This window comes from Morus notabilis, unplaced genomic scaffold, assembly GCF_000414095.1.
Source record: "Morus notabilis unplaced genomic scaffold, ASM41409v2 Scaffold123, whole genome shotgun sequence".
Lineage (NCBI taxonomy): Eukaryota > Viridiplantae > Streptophyta > Magnoliopsida > Rosales > Moraceae > Morus > Morus notabilis.
Window position 1 is genome coordinate 99269 of NW_010360246.1, and position 13517 is coordinate 112785.

The 13517-nt window shown below is 32.1% G+C and overlaps 1 protein-coding gene across 1 annotated transcript; it reads left to right on the forward strand.

The window, feature by feature from the left end:
* Nucleotides 1–9434: 9434 nt before the first annotated feature.
* Nucleotides 9435–12979, forward strand: LOC21391637 (nodulation protein H). The gene is made up of 6 exons (XM_010096076.2): nucleotides 9435–9856; nucleotides 10632–10867; nucleotides 10965–11223; nucleotides 11760–11939; nucleotides 12018–12173; nucleotides 12485–12979. Exons 1-6 carry the CDS (start codon nucleotides 9827–9829, stop codon nucleotides 12650–12652), a joined length of 1029 nt encoding a protein of 342 aa, XP_010094378.1. The 5' UTR covers nucleotides 9435–9826; the 3' UTR covers nucleotides 12653–12979.
* The last annotated feature ends 538 nt before the right edge of the window (nucleotides 12980–13517 follow it).

Here is a 13517-nt window from a genome sequence, read left to right on the forward strand (position 1 = left end):
ATTCAAGTTAATCATAGGATACCCAGGTAGAACGTAGAAACCCATACTCATTTATTCAGGAAAATGTAGATAGGAAGCAGATTTCTTGATAACAAAGTGTTTGGAAAAGAATGACAACCTTTCATTGATAACAACTCATATATATACAAGATGCAAGAATTTAAAAATACTAATCTCCTTAACATAAGGAATCAATTGAATTATAACTGATTACGGAATCAAGTTTTAAATTAAAGTCTTTGTCGTCAGGCCAATCAATGTCAGAAAAAGCATGAGTGAGAATGGTGAATCCCGATAACTTCCCCACTGAGAAAATAATTGAGTGATCCAAGATCCTTCATAGAAAATCTCTAAGCTAGTAGTTACACAAATTTTGGATCATTTCCTCATTATAATTACATGTAATGATAATGCCATCAACGTAAATAAACAAGAAGATGAGACAGAAATGAATGGCCACCTGTGTTGTAAACAAAGAGAGATGTGTCTGCATGAGAATTCACAAAATCAAAAGTGACTCAAATGTTGCGTGTGCGGGCGCTTTTTGAGTTCTTTCTGCTTTGTCAACGTCGTCGGTGTAATTTTTCAAAAATATTCCCTACAATTCTTTTATGATGTTATTGTCCCGAAAGATGTCATTCGGCTTGCTTCCTGTCGTTTTCCATGTTGTTCTCCCACATTTGTCGTTCATCGTTTTTCTTGTCGTTGCTTCAGTTATTCCCACCTTTTTTTTTTATATCGTTCCCCCATTTGGTCAAAGCGCAGAAATCCCACTACCCAAAGTGGGCACTTGTAAATAAATCGAAAACACGTGAACAAAATCAGAAGTGACTCAAATGTTGCGTGTGCGGGCGCTTTTTGAGTTCTTTCTGCTTTGTCAACGTCGTCGGTGTCATTTTTCAAAAATATTCCCTACAATTCTTTTATGATGTTATTGTCCCGAAAGATGTCATTCAGCTTGCTTCCTGTCGTTTTCCATGTTGTTCTCCCACATTTATCGTTCATCGTTTTTCTTGTCGTTGCTTCAGTTATTCCCACCTTTTTTTTATATCGTTCCCCCATTTGGTCAAAGCGCAGAAATCCCACTACCCAAAGTGGGCACTTGTAAATAAATCGAAAACACGTGAGACATTCTTAAAGTTTTCATTAGCGTTATAATGAACATCTATAATGAATATTAGAGCAAGGAAATAAAACCCTCCGTTTTAAAAGTATCATCATATGGCTGTAAACATTTAACCAATATCTGTATTGTATTTGTTATCATTACTAATTTCTGTCTGGTTTCAAGCAAAAACAGATAACTATTATTACATTGTTCGTTTTTCCTTTTGAGGGAAAAGAAGTAAAATAAGTATTGAACTCTCGAGATTGTGCAAAACACATTAGAATATAGAAAATAGATGGTCGCGGTTATCAGTTTTTTCTTAATTAATTCATTAAACTTTTTTTTTTTATTTTTTATTTTTATAAATTGGAGATAATTGGTTAGCTTGACTTGAAAAGGATTTATTGCGAAACTAAAAGCGCAATGGAATGATACATCTTCATTACGAAATGTGAGGTTATTATGAGTGAATTTAAATAAAGAGCTAATGGTCATTGATGAAAAGACCTAACAAAAGAAATCCTTCTCTCTTTTTTCTCCAACAACTTACCAATCGTTATCATTGTCATCTATATGTAATAATTCTCGTGACCACACACATTGTATAACAATGGTTTCACTGCCTTAAATTCAAAACCAATTGTTATTAGTGAATCTTTTATCTCTCTCTTTATAGTTTATATATGTTCTATCTAATATAATTCCATTTTTGTTGTGCAAAAATATGTTGGTTATAAACAATTATGGCTCCAGGTCGTTTGAGGAACAAGCAATATTGGTCCATGTGGGGCAATAACTAGCTCACAGAATCTGCAACAATAATACGAAAAATGAGGAATATTATAATCTACAATTTCTCAACTTAGAAACTCTCTTTAGTGGGATTTACGTTTCCCTTCAGACAATTTAAAAAACACACAACAACAATTTTTGACTCAATTAACATTTGTTCCTTTTTTTTTTGTTTTGTTTATAATTTTGGCACTTATTCAATCTTGCTTGGCCTTCTAAGTTTGAATTTTTGAAAGGAGCTAGTTGCCTTATCATAAAGGTTTAGGTTTTCTTTTTCTTTCTCTCTTTCTTTCTTTTTTGTTTTGTTTTGTCTTGTTTTTTTTTTTTTTTTTTTTTTTTTTTTTTTGAATGTGTCCTTATAAATTAAACTGGTTTACGCCATGCTTATCTAATTAACGCAGTATCTGAATGAACTACATATATATATATATATATATATATGTACATACATACAAATATTTGTTGCCATGAATCCCACTTAGTGGGATCTCTTTTAGAAGGATGTGGACATGTGGTATTTTACTTATAAGCATTAATAAATATGCTCGCATCAATTTCCATTTCTTTAATCAATCAAAGAAAAAAAAAATATTAAAGAAAAATATCAAGTTTTGAATTTTCAGCTAATTAATTAAACGACTTTATCCCAACGTTCCTCCTTAAAAAACCAAAACAAAACAAATATTAAAACAAAAACAACATAAAACTAAATATAAGAAAATAATTATTTTTTTTACAAAAAATAGAAGCAACTCTACTCGTATTATTGATGCACTGCCATTTGGAGGTAGCTCTCATTAACTAGCTATAGAGGAGAAAAGGCACCAACAAATTAATGAAGAATTGTCCTCTAGTTCTAGAGTTGTAAGTTTTTGTATTAATTTATTTTCTAATGTCAAACCACATGTGAACGTGATCATTAGATTGATAAATATAATTCTTAGTATTATAATTAATGGAAATTCATAAATGAGCATTAATAACAACTCAAGTACTTGTTGTTTTGGTCTCTGGACATATGTCATGCGGCGTTATTTTTTATTTATTATTTTTTTTAAAATTTCTATACAATATTTCAAATGAATTTTCAAAGTATTTGGGGGGACGTCAGTCACGTCACGGATTACGTTTTTTTAGCTTCTTTGTTCTGAAAAAAACATGTAGCGGTTTCCCACTTTCCCTCGTGGAAAAAAAAAAAAAAAAAAAAAAAAAAATTATGATACGTATTATTTTGTGAAACATCACGCACGCACACACATATATATGTATATTATGACCCCGTTCATTTTACCGATTCGAGTTTTATTACAGTAAAAAGCTTTCAGAAACAGTCATCTAATTTTTTTACTATAATAAAAAGTTCTCACATAAAATCACATCTCAACTCGAATCAACGAACTAAACGGACCATATATCTGTGTGTATATAAAATTATTTTTAGCAAGTCAGAATTTTATAAAACAAGTCAAATGGTATATCAGCTTTCAAAAAATAATAAGGGACTGGTAGTTTATATAAAAATTTCTATAATTCAAGTCTTATTCTATCTAATTTCGGTGGAACGAATTAGAATTTCATTTAGATCAGAGAAAAATAAGAACATTATAAATAATGCTTTAGAAAATTCGCAATTTATCCTATTTTCACAATTTCCTTGCATATATTTCATAAAAATAAAAAAAATAAAAAACAGAAGTTTCCTAAACATACATACATAGTAAATTAGTAATTAATTAAAAAAAAATAGTTGATAAGATTTATGAAAAACACGTACACATACATAGTAAATAATTTTTTTAAAAAAAAAAAACAGCTGTTAAGATTAATGGATCAAATTACTTCTGATGACCATATATTTATGCGATTGCTTGACAGTCTTTCTTATATATGCTATAATATTATTGAATTCAGCTAACTTATTATCTTCTCTATTCAAATCAATTGCCAACACATTTAAGAAATAAAAAGTTGCTGAAGGTTCTTTTTTCTTTTTCCGACCAACTATCATACTCACATGTCTTTATCATATAAATTAGGCGCACTTATAATCCTCCAAATGGCTATTACGGGTCCTTTTCGGTGATTTGAGAGTTGACTGCATAGAAAGTAGGAATTGTCTTGTATAGTCATACAGGAACTTATAAAGTATAGGTGCACAAAAGTAGAACTTATATACAAGTACAACTAGTATGTATCGCCTTTTCTCCTTATTACGAGTTCGTTTTAAAATTTTTAATTTTGATATTTAATACTCTAATTTAGACAAATCTTAAAAATACAGTCCAATTTATAGCGGATGTCAATTAATTGAATATATCAAAATTAAAAGAAGTAAATGATCTAGTTTGCAAACAATGCACTTCTGTAAATATCTTTCTTTCAACATATTTTCAAACATAAAGATCTGATCTATCAAAATTACAAAGTTTAAAAGCGCAGTCTCACACACTGCGGCTTTGTAATTAACCCTTTCATACATGACACGAATTCTCACATATATTATACGTGTTATGTAACAATATGGGTAGAAAGCTTTCATTGGAGTTAGAAAAGTCCAAAAAGAAATAAATGAAAGGCAATTTCGGTCTTTCCCAATAAAGTTGCAAGTTCCATGTCATCTTGTTCCACCTCTAATAGGTGTGTGTCTATTTATATATATATATATATATATATATTTATATTTATAATTGACACAAACAGTCTTTAAATTATTTAATAGGTAAGTTTAGTATTTTTTTAGTTTTGACAAAATGATACTCAATTTCACGCGTGTTTTTTTTTAAAAAAATACTATAATAAATTACGAATTATAATTCAAATCACAAATTCACCAACTTATATGTTAAGTTTTTATCGGAACCTATCACAGGCTTTGCATGTCATCTTCTATGAAAGGGTATTTTAGTAAAATACTAATAATTTATCATCTAAAAAAGAAAAAGAAAAACTAGTTTAAAAAAAACAAAGAACAAAGAAGGAGGATCTGCACGCTGTCGTCATCACACTCTTGGAAACATGGTTCTTGGTTTCCTATCAGACCAATTAGAAAAAAAAAAAAAAAAAAAAAAAAAAAAAAAAAAAAAAAAAAATAATAATAAGAACCTCCAAACCCAGATCAATGAAACAAGCATACTTGTTAAACTTAAAAATATTCGGTGGCTCTTGTATATTCAGTGGCTCTCGGTCAAGTATATTTGTTCTTCTGATCATGTATCTTTTTTTAGGCTTCTATTTTAAAAATGGTTAAATCTCCCTTCAAAAAAAAAAAAAAAAGGTAAATCTAAACAATATCCTCTCTGATGTTTGATAACTTTGCAAAGGTATACGAAAAGATGTGAAACTGAATTTAAAAGAGTTGTTACATTCAGACAATTTCTCCTCCTTGTTAGATTCTCGTCTTTATTGTTGGTTCCAAATTTTCACATCATCAAAACACCCACGAACAAAACTTAGTTATATTTGAATCCAAACCTTCGGATCAAACAAGGAAGAAGAACTCCTAATTTTCTCTCAAGAGCAAAAATTAAAAAATTAAAAAAAGAACCCCTTTTCTCTCTTTTAATCCATGGGTTCGCTCTTATAACTTTTTAGAACTTCGAGTCATCGTTCTCCCTACCTCAGATCTGAGTTTGCAACAGCGAGAGACTATTCTTGCGGCGGGAATTAGTCTTTCTGGCAATAGGAGAACATGCCAAACCTATGGACTGCAGTCCAACAGGGGTTGAAGCCCCCAAAATTCAGCAGCATCAGAGCAGCCACATGTCCCTAACTCGTGAATAGAAACACGACAACTCTCTGTTCTCTGCCGCCAACTCCAACCTTCCAAACTACATTCAAACCCCTCTTGAAATCACCATGTTGAGGGATGCACCCAAAGACGACAGCCAAATTCACTTTGGAAAAAACCCTCAATACTTGCTTTTCCCTCCCCAGCCATGACCCCGGAGAGATCCACATTGCGGCATCTGACCACCCTTGCATAGGGCCGGGAGTTTGGAGCCCAACCCTAGGGTGACACCGGACTCCAGCCGTTAAAGACTTTCCACTAAGACGACGCAGTGAGAAGAAGAGAGGAAAAGAAGAAAAATCCCTAGCCGCCTTGTGTCTAGCGCAAGCTAATTGCAAGACTTAATCCAACATGCCTTGATTAGTTGATTAGCATTTAATTTGTCTGCAGTTAGAAGATAAAGTTCAAAGGAGATGGAAGTCAAATACTCATCTTTTTAAAATTTAAATTTATAGAGGGTATTCTCTTAAGGAGAAAAAATAATAATGACTACTAATAAGCAAAGTGAAATACTTCAATTTTGTTGCGTAGAATTTGATTGAAAACACTCTCATAAGCATATGCACTGTTATTTGCATATTGTTCTAAAGTATCAAATTAAAGTGTACAATCAATTATGCTATCATACAAGTTTTTCACTTATCTATTAATTCATTCTTCTAATAAAAGGTGGGGGAGGGGGTGGGGTGACTATCTTATGATTATATATACGTTATAGAAAAATTGTTTTCCAAGTTCTCACAACCAACAAAGTACAAACGTAGAACCAAAACTCATAGCTCCTTCTCTCTCATTTTTTCTACATTTTTTTTTTTCAAGATTTCTTTTAAGAAGTATTTGGTAGGAAAGAGATATCCTTTTTCTAGTTTTATTTTTACTTTTTCTTTTTTCTTTTAGATCATATCGAGTTTCTAGACCCTTGGATCATTTTCTACCAATAGAGGAAATTTAGTATTCCGCGGAAAATAATATATTTTTGGTGGAGCGATTAACGATTATGATGTATTTTTCTCCTCTCACAGTTCTATTAATAATTTAGTATTAAGAAATTATAGTAAATATTAGATTTTTAAAACTAAATTAAGTAAATAACATAATTTAAAACTATTTAAAGTAAAAAATAATTTATATGGTAAATTAATCATTTATACGGTAAATGATTCAATTACAGTAGAAAATAACTTGCGTAGTAATTTTATTTACGTGGAAAAAATTCTTTTTACTAGTCATAAAAAGAAAATTTACTTGAAAAAATGATTTTACTAATTATAAATGAACCATTTATGCGACAAGTGATTCATTTACTAATGTGAACTGTTATTTACTTCAAATAGATTTAAAAATATGTTATTTACTTCAAATAGTTTTAAAAATATGTTATTTACTTAATTTAATTTTATAAATATGCTATTTCCTACCTTCTTGATTTAGCGGAAGCTTGATTAAAGAAAAAAGTGAAATAATAAAATAAAAGGGTAACTAATTAACATGTGGATTCACACATAACACTACGAAAATTGCTTCAAAAACCATTAATTTCACACAGAATACCAGAATTTAAGAAGAGAGAACATTCAAGAAATACACATTAATTTTTATTCTACTAAACTGGTTTTCATTACAAGAGGGCGTCCATATAAATAGGTAAAATAGAAACAGGAAACTAATCTATTCTATAATTAAAATAATAAAAAAATATGAAATTTTTCAAAAAAGGAAAATTTTGAACTGGAAACTAAATCTGAAACTACTAGACACAAAGAGAAAGGAAACACAATCAGAACTGGAATCCAAATTTCCTAGGTCAACTTATTATAAAAACAAAAATTACTAAAAATGAAAAAAAAAGCCCTTTTGGAGGCTTAAATGAAGAAATTTACCCAAAAAACATGACACGTCGTGACAATGTGACAAGTTTTATCTGTTGGCCTGTTTCTGTTTAAAAAATACATATTTTTCGTCTAAATCTGACATCATTAAAAGACCTTATAAAAATAAAAAATTTATCTTATTTAGTTTTGGGATGTTCCCAACACGCCAGAAAGACTAAACTCTTCTACAACGCATCAATTCTCCCTTTAGTATTTAATACTATTACTCTATGGTCTTTTGAGCGTTGGGTTTAGAATCGGATGGGAGAGAAATTGAGCCCCTATTACTTGAGTAAAATTGAGATAAATATTCTGATGGAGAGAAATTGAGCCTATTACTTAGTAAAATTGAGACAAATATTTTACATTCCATTGTCATCCATGAATTTCTTTACGAATTGAGGAGATAGGAATGAGATGATGTTAATATTTTTTTAATAACAAAAGAGATTTTTCTTAACAAAAAATTATATTCTTTTAGACAACACATAATATGAGGTAATATAAAATAAATTTCTTACAAGTACAACACTTTCTTTCTCCCTCTCTTTAAGGTTTTTTTTTTTTTTTTTTTTTTTTTTTTTTTTTGCTCTCTTTTTTGTGCCGCTCTCTTTTCAACTTTGGGATTGGAATCTAGCACCAACTCTTGACTAGCCTCCGGCTCTAGAGACAGAGCTCTAGATCTTATGGTGATGATCATGGTGGTAGTGATGACTTTTTGGGTAGAGGGAACAAATGAAAGGGTGTTAGTTTTTTGGCTGATCATGTTGTGTGCATTGTATCTCCAGCATTCCCATAACCTCAGAATCTCGCCCTCCTCATCGTGGTGGTTATGAGTGCGTGGATGAGTGCTCGGGTTGATAGTTTTGTTGCGTAGGTCTTCACTAGTGCCAAGTTGGTGTCTTTCGATAGTGGTGTCGCATGCATCTTCATCGATATGTTCTTTATGATCTTAGTGGCTAGCTTATCGTCATTGATATTCTCCGTGTGGCTGACTTTTGTCTTACTTTTAATTTTTATTTTGATGTAATAAAGGCGATGTTGATTCCACTGTTTCAACGTTTATGTTTTCATTGTTTAATAATGAAAGTTGTCACCTCACCCTTCAATAATGGTGGTAGGTCTAGTCCGCTAGGTTATATCTTATGCAGTGTTATGAGCGACCGTAGTGCTCTGAGATTTTTACTCTCGGTCGATTGATTTTGTCAATCGACTGTAGTAATTTTGTCGAATGAGTTTTTATCATGCTCAATTACTAATATGTCAAGCTAGTATTTTCTTCAGGTCTTGACACTCGTGTTCACCTCTGTACCTCATTCGTCTATACTGATGAGTTTAATATTTTTTGTGGGCGAATACCCTTATCTTTAATAGTTATTTACAGCTAGAGTATCTATTATTATTATTTAATGAAATTTTTTTATTTAAAAAAAAAAGAATACGAGGTAATCCCCTCTATTCACATTTCAATTTTGAGTTTAACCGATGGCCGAAAAAAGACTTGCTCAAAATTGAAATACAAAAGGGCACATTATTAAAAAATTATGTATAAAAAAAAATCCCGACTATTTCCAAATTTACATTTGTTCTCGCCTTAAAAGTTACTAGATTCCATCGTAAAATAAAAAAAAAACAAAAGAAAAGTCAAAAAGTCTTTCCCGTATCTTTTCTTCTCTTGCCTTACTCTCAATTTCCAACCCCCACGCGCCTCAGCTCACGTGGCGTTCGTTCCCTATTGTTAGATTAGACTTGGACCCAACTGAATCAGAATTCCGCATCTGTGGCCGTACAAAAATTCGCTGTAAATATAGATAATTCACTATTACACCTCTCTTCTTCACCAAAAACCCAAAAAGAAAAATTATATATACACTCACACACACATATATACATATATACATATACCCATATATATATATATCTATATATATAATACCTCCACAAAGGGCTCAGAGTCAGAGAGAGAGACACATATTGGAAGTAGAAAACAATTTCTCTGTGATTCCAGAAACACCCTCTCTCGCTTCTCTCTCTCTCTAGTGTTACCAGTTGGCTCTTGCCCAAAATTTCCCGGCTTTGTATTCCACGAGGCTCTAAAAAAGTAGCTCCTAAACCCGGAAAACTTTCCTTTCGGCCTTCCTTTTTTTAAAAAAAAAAATTGTTTAATTATTTTATGTCTGTTAAGAACTCGTGGGCAGTTCATTAAATAGTCGGCTGTTAGATGAATCGAAGGCTTTGAGCTCTGCTTCGCTTTTCTCTGAAACAGCTATGGCCGAATATATCTGCTTAATCAACCAGGTTCTCTTTTTTTTTATGTTTTTATTTTGATTTCTTTTTTTTTTTTGTTTAAATAGAATGTAGGGTTTTCTCTTTCCTTTTTTTATTTTTTTATTTTTTTCCTTAATTTATAGGTGTGGAATATATTGATGTATCTGGTGCTTTTGCTTTCTGTTTCAAGGTTATTTTATTTAATTTTTATTTTTATTTTTTTTTTTTTGTTTTTTTTTTTTTTTTTGTTTAAATAGAATGTAGTGTTTTCTCTTTCCTTTTTTTATTTTTTTATTTTTTTCCTTAATTTATAGGTGTGGAATATATTGATGTATCTGGTGCTTTTGCTTTCTGTTTCAAGGTTATTTTATTTAATTTTTATTTTTATTTTTTTAATCTGTGGAATTGGTATTTTTGAGTTGTGGGTTTGGAAGAACAATGTATGTGGGGTTTTAGAAAAATATTTTCATCTCTCTCTGCATGTGCCGATCTGGGTTTTCATACTTCAGAAAACAAAAACAAAAAAACAGAAAAATCATCTTTTCAGATTTTTCCCACTTAAACCCATTGCCATTAGCATTATAAAGTTTTCTTTGTTAAAAAATTGGAATGGAGAAAAAACCCTTTTCAGCTTTAATTTAATGGCCACTGGCCACTGCCCACTGGAATTGTTTCGTAATTTTTACTTAATGGCACTTTTTTTTATTTTTTTTTATTTTTTATTTTTATATATAAGAGAGAAGCGCCTTAATGACACTTTTAAATTGACTATTTTATATGCTTTTTTTTTCCTTCTGGTTTGCAGGATGCAATCATAATAAAATCTCCTAAGAAATCTCCTCTACTGTTAAGGACAATAGTCTTAATCTTTGCTATGGTGTGTGGCGTTTATATCTGCTCAATATGTCTCAAGCAGATAAATATTCAAAACAACATTAATTTTCAGACTATCCAATTCATTGAAGGGCCTCATCATGATAATGGGATCAAGTTACTAGAAAATCCTTACCGGCATTTTCCCAATCCCAAAACCTTTAGCCGGTAATCTCGAATTTCTACTCCAAATTTTGAGGGTTTTTTTTTTTTTTTTTAATTAAGTCTCAGCTTTACTAAATGTGCATTTTGGAACTTTTTTTAGGGGCGAATGTGCGCGTAATCCAGTAAAGTTCTTTACCATCCTGTCGATGCAGAGATCGGGAAGTGGGTGGTTTGAGAGCCTATTGAATAGCCATATCAATGTGAGCTCTAATGGTGAGATATTTTCTCGTTGGTATAGGAGAGAAAATATTTCCTCCATTGTACAGACTCTAGATAAAGTTTATAATTTGGATTGGCTCAGTAGCGCCTCGAAAAATCAGTGCTCCGCGGCAGTTGGCTTCAAGTGGATGCTTAATCAGGTAAATTAATGTATTTGATTGTGGATAGGTTATGTTTTTCTGCTAGATGAATATTTGAAGACTTATCTAGTTAAGTGGGAAATCATTAGATTTGAGAACCGTCATTCAACCTAATTGGTTGTGCATTATTAATTATCATTCTTTTGAACATTATGCAGAGGCAGGGATACCCCATTTATTTGATTTATTTACTTTGTGAAATTTTCTGTTCATTATATTCAGATTGATTATCTATATTGCAATTTGTAATGAAGGGTTTGTTCAATTCCACATTAGAAAGCCGGGTATCTTGTTAAACTATTGTCGAAAATGTGTGGGTGGAAGTTTTTGCGTGTTTGTACATGAGGAAAAAGATAAAATCATTCATGTTTAGCTGTTTGCATAATAAAAAAAAGCTGAAGGCATTCTTGTTTTGCCGGTGACTCTGAAGATGGATGCTAGAAATAAATCTGTGGTCCATTTTTCCCTTTTTACGCTGTGTCAGTCCCTAGGCAAAACTCGGGAAGAGCTAACAAATCATGTGTTGGGCTATGCAGGGGTTGATTGAGCACCATAAAGAGATAGTGGAGTACTTTAATCGGAGGGGTGTTTCTGCAATATTTCTCTTCCGCAGGAATTTGTTGCGCAGGATGGTTTCAGATCTTGCAAATTCATATGATCGATATGCTAAGCTATTGAATGGAACCCACAAGGCGCATGTACATTCAGTGGAGGAGGTTTCTCTCTTTCCTTTACAATTTAATTTACTTCGTCCTTGCGCTTGTTCTCAAATTCAAGCTTTCATCTTCCTCTAGGCTGAAAAACTTTCAACATACAAGCCGACAATCAATTCTACATCGTTGATTGCGGATATTGAAAAGATGGAGTTGACAGCTGCAAATGCCTTAGCATACTTCAATAGCACTAGACACATGATTGTGTATTATGAGGACGTTATGACGAATCACACTGTAAGTTTGAGACAAAGTTTTCTTAACAGAATCGTAGTACTCAGTTTTTCCCAAGCTACTTATTTTGAAGCTGCAAAACATACCAATCCCCATAAATGTTCCCAAACCATAATACAACCCTGGCCAAAAAGTGAAGTTGTTAACTTGGTTTTCTTTTGCTCCCTAAAAGCGAGTTCCCATTTGAGTTCCCCTTTCCTTTTCACTGGGATGCATCAACTGAAACCTTTCTTCTAGTGCTATAACCAAGCTTGTTATAAACCCTTTTGAGTGATTATTCAGTTTCGTTTTTTTCCCCTTCATGTTTGTTGCAGAAACTGCAAGATGTTTTAGATTTTCTTGGATTGCCACAAATGGAGCTAAAAAGCCGTCAAGTAAAGATACACAAAGGATCATTAGCTGACCACATCAAGAACTGGGATGATGTCAAGAGGACGCTCAAGGGAACGGCTTACGAGCATTTTCTCTACTCTGACTACTGATTTTTAGTCTGCTTCTAAGTTCTAACACTATTGGATTGGAGTAAATACCAACCTAACTACCGAATTCTTACCACAAGCTGGCGGGGGTTTTGGGCGGCTGTTTGAAGTTTTGGCTGCAACGCCCTCTCGGTTTTCTGATTCTCATTTCCCTTTCTCCCCATCAACAATTCGTTGATGTGTTCTATACCCTTTTTTGTTTCTTTTTCTTTTTGTTTGATCTTATAGACCAGGCCAATTTGTATGTGTACTAAAGAATGCGAGTTAAAATGCGATTGTTTAATGCCAAAAAAAAAAAAGAGAAAAGAAAAGAAAAAAACGAGAAAAGATAGCGCGTCATGTCTTGTGTTCTCTAACATATGGATTCATTTATCATTTTTATATTTTTTAATACTTAATACATGCTAGGAAAAAAGATTTTAGGTGAAATTTTTTTTATATAATATTGCAAATTGCATGAAAGGAAACTACTGCTATTGTGGCATACCTATGGAACAAATATTGGTAGGATATATCTTGAATTATTTGGTTGGTTTTGGGTTGGTGGAAACACGATCTGATCTTGTAGAACCCACAAATAACAAGAGGTTTCCTATTGTTTAACGAGGTCCAGAATCAAACTCAGTAGAGTCCAATCATGCGTCTCATGTTACCGACATGTTGTTTTCTCAAATGGCCGACTATTAGATCCTAACGGATCTCCCAAAACGTGTCTTAGATAAGTGTGTTTTCCGGCTTCTAACAGTAACAAATAGCAAATTTTCCATAGAAAGGATTGCTATATAATGTAAGAAGGCTTTACCGGCCAAAGCCAAGGATTTCAAATGATGCTAGAGAGGCAGTCCATGGAATCCACTCTTATGTTTAT

What these genes read in the sequence shown, in the direction of transcription:
- LOC21391637 (XM_010096076.2), top strand. Translation starts at nt 9,827, where the DNA reads ATGGCCGAATATATCTGCTTAATCAACCAG. An exon ending in ATATCTGCTTAATCAACCAG is followed by an intron (nt 9,857 to 10,631) that starts GTTCTCTTTTTT and finishes TCTGGTTTGCAG; the next exon opens with GATGCAATCATAATAAAATC. An exon ending in ACGTTATGACGAATCACACT is followed by an intron (nt 12,174 to 12,484) that starts GTAAGTTTGAGA and finishes TGTTTGTTGCAG; the next exon opens with AAACTGCAAGATGTTTTAGA.